Below are 14,285 nucleotides of genomic sequence, written 5' to 3'. Positions count from 1 at the left end.
ATTGAATCCATTACTATTTCAAATGTTACCTTTTACTGTAACCATTGTAACATTACTGTTACCATTAATGTTACCGGTGTAAAATGTGGCGCATTATTATTCACTGATATCTAACAGTGTCTATGCGCTGGCTCATAGATACGGTATGTGATGTTAGCGAACGACTCTAGTCTTTTGAATTGTTCTTTTGAGTGTTATCGCGTATATAAGAATATCACATATAAGCCGTTTATTCATTCATTTTCTGACATGCCTTCTGTTATGCTTATGGATTCATGAAACATGTTATCCAAAGATCTGTTTTATTACAGAATAAGATTCCGGGAGTTGTCTTTTTGAAGATCCATGCTCCATGGAATGTCCTTTGTCGGGAGGCTGAGTTCATGAAACTTAAAATGCCAACAACCAAGGTACACACAAACGAGTCCATCCCTAAAGGCTTCATCAAAACACTGAACTAAACTTATTTACTGCTATACAGTACTCAGACAAATTCATTCTTCGCACATATCACATGTTTGGACAATTAAATATGAAATCCTATCAGGTATCCAGATATTTTGTTGCATTCCGTTTCCTTGTTAAGTCTCCAATCACACTCTCATTCTCTCTTTAATTACCTTGTTTGCTCACTGCGAAGAATGCTTCACTAATTCACTAGTGTAGTCTGGACACCCTGGACTCCTCACTGTTTCTTAGGTACATTACTTTTTGTCTTTGAAATCGGGTTTATACTGAGTGTTGGACACGTCAAATTATACAACGGTCCAACTTTAAGTCTTTCAAACTCATGGATCAGAGCTTCAGGACCAGATAAAAGGGGTGTAGAATATAAGCTCACTTTAATATCTATCTGTAGAGGAAATTTCATTAAAATCTATTAAAATAGGGTTGGATGATATTTTTGATGTACTGATATAGGTTTTTCTCAGGCTGGGCAATGTGGACCAAAACTCATATCTTGATATATTTAGGTTGAATATTGATATACGACATATATCCCAATATTCTTTTCAATCTGTCCATCTAGACATTTCAGGTATCATTTTTATTTATTTATTTTTATGTGAGTCATGGTCTCACCTTGGGCACCCCAATGAAAAATTGCTGGCTCCGCCACTAAGAGTGCTAAGCCAACATGAAAATTATTATGCTTGATTATCTTCCCTGGACTTCTTGATGATGAAAAAATGCAAATTGCTGACTTTTAAAACAAATGTCACAGCCTATGCCTGATGGAAAGTATTTCTCAGATGTTTTACAATGTTGTATACAGTCAGCTGATGCAGATGTTTTATCCATCACATACATGTTGTGAAAACAGATACATATTTGTTAATTCCACCACATGTACAGGTACGTATGTGACACATATCTGAATTGGAAATTTAGTTCGACAATATCGGCATGTCGATTATCGGCAAAAAAGCCCAGATCAGACGTTATATTAGTATAATAAATAATAATAACTGAACAAGTTCAAGACTCTTCCTTCCTTGTATTTTGTAAACATAAACTGCTTGTATTGTTCCTTGAAATCTCTGAATTCTACCAGAATCAAGTGAACATTTCCCTCCTCTTGCTTGTAGGTTTTTGATGTGAAACAAGGAGGTAATATTGTTGAAAAGATTCGACTGTTCATACACAAAGTCACAGCACCTCTGCACCCAAAAGTGGACACCCTTCAGCCACAAAGTGTGAAATCCCTCAGTCACCCTTTCTCCAGAGAGAAGGAGCACCTGTGAGTAAAATCCCCAACTGGGCAAACACTGTTGACATCATATGCTTGTATCTTTGTAGACTGAAACCCAGTTGTGATGTATAGTATCACCATTTAAACCTTTCATTCGGGGTAATTCGGTTGGATTTGATACAATAGTGTTAAGGTTAGATATTTTTGCCATACAAAAAAATCGACATGCCTTGTATTTTATTGAATTGACCAACGTTTCTTTGAAGTCAAAAGTAGAGTTGAATTTTAATGAAATATACTTGCCTCATTTTCTGTTGTGCATACGTAGAAGTTACGAACATAACTGGAGCTGGAGCCTATCCCAGCTGTCGAGAGAGAGACGGGGGACTGGTTGCCAGCCAATCACAGGGCACATATAGACAAACAACCATTCACACTCACATTCATACCTATGGACAATTTGGAGTCGCCAATTAACCTAGCATGTTTTTGGAATGTGGGAGGAAACCGGAGTACCCGGAGAAAACCCACGCATGCACAGGGAGAACATGCAAACTCCACACAGAGATGGCCGAGGGTGGAATTGAACTCTGGTATCCAAGCTCTGTGGCCTGCGCTCTAACCACTCGTCCGCCGTGCAGCCGTACCTTGTACAACATACAGTACATAACTACAATAAAACAACACAAAATGCAGCAGTGATATTTCAGTGTAAACCCGAAGCAGAGTGCAACGATGGATTACTTTTTCTTTGTAAACCGACCCATCCAAACATTGTAAATGCCTTGGTCTAAAAAGAGGGCTTATTTGGTAATTTATCCACTTGCAACATGTGATCTAAGAAAAAAAATACTGATTATGTTGTAATTTCTCAAATCCTAATGTGTTTGGGAGTGTGTGTGTGGGGGTGATCTATATTGCTGGCATAAAATAGATAGACGAATGGCATAGATTACGCATGCCTAACATGTGACTGACGAAAAATAGGCAGATCGGACATGTTCTACATTTGTGTAGCACCGGATTGTGTAATGACAGCCTTGAGAGGAGCAATGCAAGTAGATTTTACGGGGTAAAAAGATGATTGCAAAGCCAAATGCCATGGACCCATGGTGGAAATATTGGTAGTGAGCAAAGTGAGCCCATAAACCAGTATGAGCCAGTATGCCGAATTTTTTCAAAAGTGATGACATCATAAATAAATACCCACCCAAAACCACTTTCCCCATCTGTGAAAAAACACTACAAACCGAAAGTCAACAGTCACTGAAATGTTTGATCAGCAAAGTAAACACAAACCGAACAGTGTGAAATGGTGTGCATTCCCATAGTGTCGTTTAATACATCGCCTACGAAATGCTACTCTTTAATACAGTACGATAAAGCAAGCATTTCAAGAAATGCTGCAAATGTTTTATAGACAGTGTGAATTGGCTGTGAGAAATTCCACAATTTTACAGAATAAAAGTTGACATGAAACATGACATGAAATGTTATATTATTGGCTGCACAACGGTTAGCATGCGGGCCTCACAGCTACGAGACCCAAGTTCAATTCCACCCTCGGTCATCTCTGTGTGGAGTTTGCATGTTCTCCCCGTGCATGCGTGGGTTTTCTCCAGGTACTCCGGTTTCCTCCCACATTCCAAAAACATGCTAGGTTAATTGGCGACTCCAAATTGTCCATAGGTATGAATGTGAGTGTGAATGGTTGTGTATATACGTGCACTGCGTTTCTCTGATGACCAGTCCAGGGTGTACCCCGCCTCTCACCCAAAGACAGCTAGGATAGGCTCCAGCATACTTGTGACCCGAGTGAGGACTGTATGTACATGTTGACTCCAACAGCTCACCCTTCTGGCAACATGTATTAATGACTTTCTGGGAAAATTACTTTTTTGTGAATGAAGGGCCTGTTGCTTTAATTTGACTTATGTAGTGATAGCTTATTATGTAGTTGCAAAATCCTGACAATAGTTAAACTGTTTTTTGTTTTGGTTTTCTTCACTAGATTTGATCTGTCAGACAGAGACAAGTTCTTTGACAGCAAGACCAGGAGTGCAATAGTAAGTATTAGCTTCATGCAAGCAATTTGAACAAGGGTTCAAACAACTTATCAACTGACTATAAATATAAATGTGCCTAATAATTCTCTCAATCGGTATGTTTATAGAATAGAATAGAATAGATCAAGCCTTTATGTATGTACATTGTGGCATGGACTGTAACAACAAATAATAAATGAGTTGGAGGTCTGCGATGTGATCATCTGTCTGGCTGTGACTATAAAGCCTCGGCCCCAAATTGCTGTTTTGGGAATGCGTACTGCCTCAGTACAGATTTAGAAGTATGCAGACACTATGTAGCACGTTTAGTGCAGGAGGAACTTTCATTGTGTGCAGGGCTGCTTCAGGCTCCGGATGATGTGTGATGTGCATATACTAATTGTGACTCGTGTTTTTGGGCACAAAGAATGGTTTCTACTGTACTGTATGTACTGTACATATACGTATATAGTCATACTTGTCACATGGGACCTGTATTATCTATCATTTCTCATTTGAATTCTAGCTTCTCCTGACTTGAAGTGTTTGCTATGTTTTCAGGTGTATGAAGTGCTCAAAAGGACAAGATGCACCCGGGCTACATACTCAATGGGTAAGAAGTCTCCAAGATGACTTGAAGAGCACACTCACACAAGCCAATTATTTCATGCCTCGGCACACTCCGCACCTAAAGCACTACACCTTTGACTTGTGTGGGCTCACTGATCCGCTCATTAGCAATACACAACACAAAGTACTGTGTCACAGACAAAAAAAAACACTTTTACAGGTTTAGGAAGCAAAATGAGTCACTGACTGACTGGTGACTGGCCTCCCACAAGTGACAGGGTGGAGAGCTTCGTCATCCCAGAGGAGCTAATAGTAGAGCCACTGCTTTTCACATTAACAAGTAGCTCAGGAGCTTGGAGGGCACACTGGTGGGATTATGTGTCCCAGCTGGCCTGTGCCACTGTGTCTCCCCCTCCAATGGAACTGCAGGAGGTGGCCTGAGACAAAGACGTTCAAGCTCACCAGTTGAAACTACCTGACCAAGATAACTGGAAGAAAATGGAAGGATGTGTATTCAGTGCCTTGTTCAATGCTTTATCTGTGTTTTTTGCATCAGCCTAAATCCAGACTGGCAGTTTAGGGTAGCTCACGCCTCTCACCCAGAGTCAAATGGAATGCAACAAAATGTAGACAACAGAGTATAAATATAATTTTCCTTTGAGGGACTATAATTAGGACAGCAAATTATATGCTAACAATTATCATTACAGAACCCACTGGTCGCTCCAGTGGACTTCTAGGCATTTTCTGTTTTGAGCTCATGGTAGCGTATGAGGTAAACGTTATGCATGCTGGTTAGCATGTTGGTTACACAGAAGATCTGGAAGATTTGGGTTTGAATCTCTGTTGGACATACATTATCTGGTGGAGGCTGCATGTTTTCCCTGTACGTATCCGGGTCTTTCTTCTCTGGCTTTCTTGAACATTCTCAAAATATACATGCTAGGTTAATTGGTGACTCCAAATTGTCCATAGGTATGAATGTGAGTGTGAATGGTTGTTTGTCTATATGTGCCCTGTGATTGGCTGGCCACCAGTTTAGGGTGTACCCCGCCTCTCACCCAAAGTTAGCTGGGATAGGCTCCAACATGTCTATTACTGTGACCCTAGCGGCATAGAAAATTAATGAATGAATAATCAGAGGAAACTAATTGCTGCAGCAATTCACAAGGTTGCCCAGTTTTCTGTACCCTTAATCCTCCCCATTCATAATATTGTGGAGTTGTTGTCATCTATTAGCAGGAACAGTTTTAGAACAGTTTGGACAAGTTGTCTTCCCTCATATTCCTTCCCTGACACCCATAACAGCAATTACTTTTTTTTTTTTTACTAAAAGTTTTTTGTTTGTCAGATGTAACTTTTTAGTTTCCATGTATTTTTGTTTTGGAGTATAATGAATGAATGAATGATTGATGAATGATTTTCACAGGGATTACCAGTCTACTGGCCAATGGTGTTTATACTGCAGCTTACCCCCTTCATGATGTGAGTATCACCATCAATCCAAATCAAACACATGTGGAGTAAAAACGTTTCTAATACAAAAGGTCATCTATATTTATGTTACAATCTTAAGGAATATGTGACAAATAGTGACACTGTTGTGCTTTTTTGCTTGAATTTTACAGGGTGACATTGAAGGAGTGAATGCTGAACCTAATGACAGAAAGGTAACGGCTCAGTAATAAAGAAATTTGTTATTTAAGATTTATTGGGCTTATCGTGCTCATCCAGCATGCAGTATGACTCTTGAATACAGTTGTATGCTTCACAACCTTCACTGCTTTCAGATTGGAGTTGAGTCTGTACAGTACAGATACGTAAATAGATATGTAATAAACTTAAAGAATGAGAAGTGCTATTCTTACATTATCACATACTTTACATCATTTAAATGGTATAATAACTCTCTTAACAGACATTGTATGAGGAGTGGGCCAGCTACAGTGTATTCTACAAGTACCAACCCATTGGACTAATTAGGTAAGAGCCAAGGCACACAACACGGATGTGGTTATAGGAGTGTTATTTCAAGTCTAATTTTTAATACATTAAGAGCCTGGTTGGACTCATGCAATGTATTAATAACATGACAAGACGCTCACCATATTATATGCAGAATGCATGCAAATCAAGGCAAAAAGTTGCTGGACAGTATTCCATTGTTCATTGCAGGCGATAGGTTCCCATAATAGCCCGCAATAACTGAAATCCATGAAGTAGCCAACCTTATTTATTTGAAATTATTATAAACTGTATGTTTAAAGGCTATAAAAGCCCTCACCATACACTTTGTACACTTTTCTCAGACAGGCACACATTTCTCTCTTGTTTAAACAGTCAAAGTTCAGATTATGTTTTAATTTTAATGATCAATTTCTTGGACACAATAAATTATTAAGTGACTCACCGTATTCACTCCTCTGTCGTGCCTCATCATAGTCTCCTTGTATCCTTGTTAAAACATACTGCTCCTGTTGCAGTGTTTTATTCCACCTGCTAGATCCCCATGAAAGGAAGATTCATTTACAGTATTCCATAATGGCGCCCTAGTGATTATACAACTACGATCGCTAGTAAAGAGGAAACATGACAATGGTGCACAGAGGAGATTGATTGACAATGGTTAACAGCCAATCAGGACGCAGAACAAAATGGGCAGGCTACACATATACTGAGAGAACTGGACATGTCTCTCACATACACACATATACACATACAACAAATATTGGAAAATGGATGGAGATTCTGGAATATCTAGAAAGCTTTCTGTGCATGTTATTGTGTGTAGCTACTCTATAAGTGTCCACAACTCAATACAAAGGCCTGAAAAATGAGCATAATAAGTCCCCTTTAAAGAGAGTATCATAAAGATGTTGTAAATGTTAAATTTTTCTTTGGTTTCTCTGCCCGCAGGAAATATTTTGGGGAGAAGGTTGGATTGTACTTTGCGTGGCTGGGAGTCTACACACAAATGTTGATCCCTGCAGCCATCGTTGGAGTCATTGTCTTCCTCTATGGTTGTGCTACTGTTGATGATAACATACCAAGGTATATTTACGAGCCATGAGTAGCCATAGTAGTTATACTAGGTAGTTATACTACCTAGTGCTACTGCATATGTACAACTGGTTTGTAAATGTTCTAGGATCACGTCAAAATTCTGCAATAAGAAAAAAAAGTTGTAATCCAATGAGAAAAGGGCAGAATTTCACAAGAATAACATCGTAATATGAGGAACATCATTTTAATAGTGTAAAGTTGAAATATTAAAGAGAAACCACACAAAAAATTGTAATATTGTAACACTCTGCGCTCAGCCAAACACCAGACCAGATAGGCGGAACAAACGCCGTTTTTTTTATTAAGGTCCAAGAAGCAACAGTTCCTACAAGGGCTACTGTTGCGGCCGTAACCCACGCCACAAATATGTAACTCCAATGTGTTTTTTTACATCACTTCCTGTCCGTCACCCCTTTTTCTCTCGCCATGTCGACACATGCACAAATACAACACATAACACCTCTAAGGGTCATTACAATATGAAAACAAAACAACTAATAATGTTTTGTTAAGCGGTGAGCATAAGCGGTAGAAAATGAATGAGTGAATGATTACTATACACAACTCAACAGTGTCTTATTTTGCATCAACTCACAGATCACTACAAAAATGAAAGAGTTAGATATTAAAGTGAATTAATCATTATTTATGACTTAATGTAATACTACACTAAACTAAATGGTTGTGTGTGTGTGTGTGTGTGTGCATGTGTGCACACTGTGTGTGTGTATGTGTATGAGGGCTTAATTTTGTATGGAAGATTAGATAAGCTGGTATGATAGAATTTTTAGTAGAAAAACAAACCTCACGATTCAGCACCCGTTGGATTAGGAGCGTGCGCCTGGCCCATAACCAAAATCCCATTTTCCCAAGAGATTTGCTTTCAAAAACAATTTAATATCTTTTCATCTTTTCTGTCCACACAAATACATCCTTTCATTTCTCCTGACTCTGGTGTTATACATCCATCCACATAAAACACATTCACTGGCTGTCATGTGCATTTTAGAAAGAAAACAAGCAAGAGGACAGGGCTGTTTGTGTTTTACTGTATATTCCGTGAATCTTTTGGTGTGTTCTAATTTGACTGTCCTGCTATTTCCTGTTACAGTATGGAGATTTGTGATCCGAGGAACAACATCACCATGTGCCCGCTTTGCGATAGTGCCTGTAGCTATTGGAAGCTTGTGACGGCATGTGGTACTGCCCGAGCCAGCCACCTCTTTGACAACCCGGCAACCGTCTTTTTCTCCATTTTCATGGCCCTGTGGGGTAAATACCGTATATTCCATTTGATTTTATTTAATTGGATGTCTTTTTGACAAGGGGACTTGTTTTTTTAGTATTTTGCTAAATATTTTTAAGTACTACTTAAAAAAAATAAAATTAAGTTACATTTATCTGGTACAACTTATTCAGAAGACACGAAGACTGATACAGCAAAATATGAAGGTACTAGTTAAAAAAAAAAAAGAAGGTACTAGTTCCATTACTAGTGTAATGGTACAACATTGTTGCGGTTTGGTATGTGCCTTGGTTTTTCAGTCAGTATTGGGTTTCTTTATGGTGCAGTCATGGAACAAAATGCAAAACATGCCAGCAACCACAATTTGCAGGAAGAGGAGGAACTAGCGAGCACATGCACCACATGACCAATGGTGCCCTTCCCTGGCCCGCCCAGGGGAAGGTGGCTCTGGTCAGTGCACACATGACTAAAACCACTGTCAACAACTCAATTAGTTGCACATGAACAAATGCTGCTTCAATTTCCATTTTTTTAATATGTAAACACATAATGGATTTTATTTATTAATGGTGTTTTCTTGGTTGTGTAGCCGTTCTCTTCATGGAGCACTGGAAGAGGCGGCAGATCCGACTGAATTATGTTTGGGACCTGACGGGTTTTGGAGAGGAAGAGGAGGTGAGAACCATATAGTATATCTGGAAACTATTATTATGCATTCATGATTCCTGCAAGGTGAGATAATTAGATAAATAAGCTGAATCTGGATCTTAATGAGGTTTTAAGTAGAGATACGACATGTAAAAGCAAGAAGCGGGAGTGTGACAAAAAGCACTTTGAAAAAGTAATTTATTGAAAACAACAATTAAAGTGGGGCTGCACGGCGTTCAAGTGGTTAGTGCGCAGACCTCATAGCTAGGACACCCGAGTTCAATCCCACCCTCGGCCATCTCTGTGTGGAGTTTGCATGTTCATCCTCCCACATTCCAAAAACATGCTAGGTTAATTGGCCACTCCAAATTGTCCATAGGTATGAATGTGAGTGTGAATGGTTGTTTGTCTATATGTGCCCTGTGATTGGCTGGCCACCAGTCCAGGGTGTACCCCGTCTCTCGCCCGAAGACAGCTGGGATAGGCTCCAGCACCCCTCTGCAACCCTTGTGTGGATAAGCAGTAGAAAATGAATGAATGAATGAACAATTAAAGTGAGGCTGTTTGGCAGATGATCAAAAGTTTAAGAGCATCACACACATGCGGGATGGTCCAAAAGAGTTTTCTCTCTCAGTAATAGCAGAGTTTGACCGGGAGATTATTCCGTTGTGCTGCATTTAGTTGCTATTGCGTTTGGGCGTTCTCCCGTTGGCTCTGTTAGCATTAGCTCGGTAACGTTAAGGCTGTTGACAGTGTAACATTCACATTGGCTTGCAACGGTTAAGTAAGTAAGGCTTGGGAACTTGTGTGGAATTGGATGCACTTCTGGGTGGTATTTGGCACGTTGACATTAGTGTGGGGTGGGTTCATGTTCACAATGACATTTTATTAGTTTTTCCATGAAGTTATGGCTTTTATTATTTTTCCTTACAGGTTCATTGGTGGATTTATGAAAAAAAATCGGCCAATTTATTCCTAAATATTATTATTGTAATTAATATTTGTAATTTTATATTATATTATAATATTATATTAGTTTGTTTTTTTTACAAATACAAATACTTTTCTGACCTCAACAAACACAAATACGGGCTGAGTTGCACACCCTTGTATATATGATATGTAAAGCGAGAGAATAATTAGTAAATGCAGGTAATATGGTGTTTTTCTTAGAACTGAAAGTTGAAATTATAGCCATAGATGAAAAAAAGTTGTATTTGACGAGTAACTGACAGGGAATGTGAAGCAAATGTCTTCATTCATATTGACTTTACATGTTTATTTTTTTCCCAATTTTTTTTATGTTCAAATTGTTGGCTCATTGCTTGTTCACACTTTCTCAGTCAACTATAGTCTCTCCAATTTATATCTGCCATCAAAATGAGGTAGCTATTTTTAAATGTAAAAAGTCCAACAATTTGAATGTTAATTTCTTTATTTATTTCATTATTTCTGCCCCCCAAATTCTTCATTAAAATTCTTTATTATCCTTCATTAAAAAAGTAAACTTCATGCCTAAATACCTTTCAAAGCCGATCATACAAAATAATCGGTGTGCAGTGGCAAACCCTACATTATTTGTTGCGTCACATGGGGTCGCCAACACCCGTGTTGAGCTGACATTTTGTCACTTTGTCCCGTATTGCCGTAAGAATCAACACTAGTCTGTAAAATCTAAATAGCTTCAGTTTGACAGATTGACACAGGCTACGTGATTTAATGCCGGAGTACTTGATCATAAAGAACTCTGTTTAGCGCCCTCATTTAAACCATGCAAACCTTTATGACACTGCCATTTTAAAGCTTTTGAATCGACAATTGTTGGGAACCAGAATAGAAATGAAGAATCGGAACTGGAATTGTACAAATTCAAACAATGTCCAAAAATACTTGTTAGTTGGGAGAACCAAGGTACCACTGTATAAATGACACTAGAAAAATACCAGCGGTTTTCCAGCAATGCTTCTGAAAATGCTTACTTACGCCTTCATATTCTAACAGTGGAATAGCATTATTATTATTATAATCATTATTATTATTAAGTTATTTATCACTTATTGTGCATTGTATGTGACTGGCTGACAGTCTGTCCCTTTTTTCTGATGTTCATTTTGCAGGAGGAACACAAGGTTTGGATATGACTCGCCTTTTTACTTCTATGATGGCTTTTTGGTTTTCCAGCACTACTGCTAGACTAACCTCTTTCACTCGGTGTATATTTTCTCTATCACTTTACGCTGCTTTCTTTCTTGGGGTGCTTTCTTTCCTTACCTTCATGTAACTCCTCTATTGGTGGTCCTGCACAAACTGTCCCTGAAACAAACCGGTCTTATTTTCTATAGTGTGTTTCATGGTTTACTTTCAGGTGTTTGATTTCTTTTCCAGGACCATAACCGAGCTGAGTACGAGCTTCGTGTCATGCAAAAAGCAATGAGACAAGAAAATTCAACCTCAAAGGTAAAATCAATATTTTTATCCATCATAGTAAGCACTGACTGAAAATGCTTTGCTTGTGTTTTTCTAAATTGAATTTGTTGTATGCTGTGTTGTCTGTTTAGTGTATATGTACAAAAGACAAAATTCATTCAGCAACTATTTTTGTCATAAACTTTTAAAAGCGGAGTTGTGTTGCTATGGATTTACACTTGTATCATTACTTTAAAATGCTCAACTATTGTATCAAACTGTGCTAATGAGCAAAATGCATTCAATTGATACATATTGTATTTTCATAGTATTGACAGGCAGAAGGGAAGAGTGTGTGGGCATTACGTTAGATTCAACATGTGCAGTAGTTAGCCATGGCTCCAGCCCATATATTGGTCATCGGCTTTCTGCTAGCCCTCATATATTGGTATCGGCATCGGCCCCAAAAATCCCATATCGGGTTCTAGTAAGTATTTTGTTTGCCTCTTTCCTGGTTATGGAGTCGCCACAGCTGATCTTTTTGATCTGCATACTGATTTGGCCCTTTAAATACCAGATGCCCTTCCTTATGAATACCAATGATGCTTACTAGTGGAGATTCGAACCCTGGGCATCCGCTCAAAAGTCCAGAATGCTAACCACTACACCATGGCGGGCTCACTATGTACATATATAGTGATATATAAAGTATATTCAGTTATATTTCTCGATACATAAATAGCATTACATTACGTAACCCCTCCCCCATAACCACTGTTGCTTACTCATCTCCTCCAACCAATTGTGAGAAGGAGTAAGTATTTTTTTTGTACAAAGATGGAGGCTGGGGTGCCTGAGTATGTTGACCCAGTTCTCCTTGACGATGACGTGATAGCTTGGGGCGGACTAAGCTGTGAAGACACACTGTAAATATTTGGGAAGTACAGTGGGCTCAGTCTTCCTGTGCAATTTGACAATCATCTTGTATGTACGCATATGAAGCCTACTGGCCAATTTAAGTTTTTTTCATTTAAGGCTGAATTTATTGCTATTGGCTGCGAGATTTCCATTGATTTTTCAATCATTATGAGTTACGTTCCGTAAAGTCGAAATTGAGATTTTTTTTTCATTATCCAGAAATTTACACCCATTTGCATGAATGTGAATGTCAGTAAAACTCAAGTTCATCCATGTAGATGCAAAGAATACATTTGTTTATAGTGGATATGTCATTTTCAAGAAACATTGATATTCATGCCAAAGGTGGGTGTATGTAAACTTCTGTTTTTTTTATGTTAGGGTGAGAAAGTGAAGCTGACATGTACAGACAGACTGCCAGCTTACTTGACAGTGGTGGCCATGATGGCATTCATGGTGAGTACGTTTTTAATCTGTTTTTAATTGCTATTGTAATTGCTTCCAATCATTTCCTGTATGCTAATGGAGATTCAGTGTCCACAGTCGAAGCATTTTTTTTAGATTAATTAATTTGTTCCAAAAGGTCAGATCAAAACCAAAAGCTACAAAAGCGGATGCAGTTTTACCCTTGTTGGATATAATGTAAATGTAATTCATCTGTATCTGTAATCTTTTCTGCTTACTTGTAGATCTCAGTGACGTTTGTCATTGTCTTCGGTGTGATCCTCTACCGGATTAGCATTAAGACGGCTTTGCACATCAGCACCTACCCTGCAGCACGGTACAATGTCCGGGCCACCGTCAAAACAACGGCTGCCATCATCAACCTCATCGTCATCATCATCTTAGATGAAATCTATGGTGCTATCGCACGCTGGCTCACTGTACTTGGTAAGAAAAACCTTCTCCAATTGATTTATTGATCATTGTCATAGACATTCATAGGCATTCAAAAGTTACAATTAAATGCATTTTTTTTTGTTTTTTTCAGAGGTTCCAAAAACAGACAAAAGCTTTGAAGAGAGGCTTATCTTCAAGACATTTATCTTGAAGTTTGTCAACGCTTTCACACCGATTGTTTATTTGGCCTTTTTTAGAGGACGGTAAGAAATCACTCACTTACTGCATTTGTGTTTACTCATGGCTAATTACATTTATTTTAATTATGAGGAACTGGGTGAGAAGAGGGATTTTGTCACACTTGAGACAATAACTTTCAAATTACATAAAAAAATAATTTCTATTTTTAATATGCATATACCTGTAGGTCCCCTTTATGTGATGATATTTCTCTTTTAAAGGGGACCTACTATGTTCTTTTTCAGCCCTTTGCATTAACTTGTGGACTTCTATAGAGCAGCTTCACATTAAACTTACCTATTCCAGCTGTATTCCCTTTCATTTCCTATTGCCGTTTGTTTGAATTTATTGCACCCACGGCCTGCCTCTAAGCACACCCACTCCACCGGGCAGCTGCCGAACCCCACTTTCTAATTTTGTAGGTATCGGAGTTGACAATAAACGGCGATTTATTGCCATTGCTAACACCGTAGACAGAGCGAAGCAGAGCTGGGCATGCCCATATAAGGATTCATGTCACACAATTTGGCTACAGAAAACTTTCTGAAACCAAGTGTTCAGCGCCTTCCCAAAGTTCTTTCATCGCTCACTTCCAAATGCGCAAACCTCCTTATCT

At 38.6% G+C, this 14,285-nt stretch overlaps 1 protein-coding gene across 3 annotated transcripts in view; it reads left to right on the top strand.

Annotated features, from left to right (window-relative positions):
• The window catches only part of ano1a (anoctamin 1, calcium activated chloride channel a), a 30,423-nt gene that overhangs the window by 6,894 nt on the left and 9,244 nt on the right, over positions 1-14,285 (top strand). For 2 of the 3 annotated variants that reach the window (XM_058077658.1, XM_058077656.1), the window contains exons 4-18: positions 312-410; positions 1,590-1,741; positions 3,705-3,759; positions 4,300-4,351; positions 5,738-5,793; positions 5,937-5,978; positions 6,227-6,291; positions 7,225-7,359; positions 8,483-8,643; positions 9,207-9,292; positions 11,383-11,394; positions 11,651-11,722; positions 12,971-13,045; positions 13,279-13,480; positions 13,581-13,692. In XM_058077658.1, coding sequence (XP_057933641.1) covers positions 312-410; positions 1,590-1,741; positions 3,705-3,759; positions 4,300-4,351; positions 5,738-5,793; positions 5,937-5,978; positions 6,227-6,291; positions 7,225-7,359; positions 8,483-8,643; positions 9,207-9,292; positions 11,383-11,394; positions 11,651-11,722; positions 12,971-13,045; positions 13,279-13,480; positions 13,581-13,692 — 1,376 coding nt within the window. The remainder of the gene's footprint in view (positions 1-311; positions 411-1,589; positions 1,742-3,704; positions 3,760-4,299; positions 4,352-5,737; positions 5,794-5,936; positions 5,979-6,226; positions 6,292-7,224; positions 7,360-8,482; positions 8,644-9,206; positions 9,293-11,382; positions 11,395-11,650; positions 11,723-12,970; positions 13,046-13,278; positions 13,481-13,580; positions 13,693-14,285) is intronic. The other variant, XM_058077657.1, reaches the window with a different exon arrangement.

Source organism: Doryrhamphus excisus, chromosome 7 (assembly GCF_030265055.1).
Source record: "Doryrhamphus excisus isolate RoL2022-K1 chromosome 7, RoL_Dexc_1.0, whole genome shotgun sequence".
Lineage (NCBI taxonomy): Eukaryota > Metazoa > Chordata > Actinopteri > Syngnathiformes > Syngnathidae > Doryrhamphus > Doryrhamphus excisus.
The sequence above is the reverse complement of the archived record's forward strand: the minus strand, read 5'-3'. Positions and strand labels throughout refer to the sequence as shown.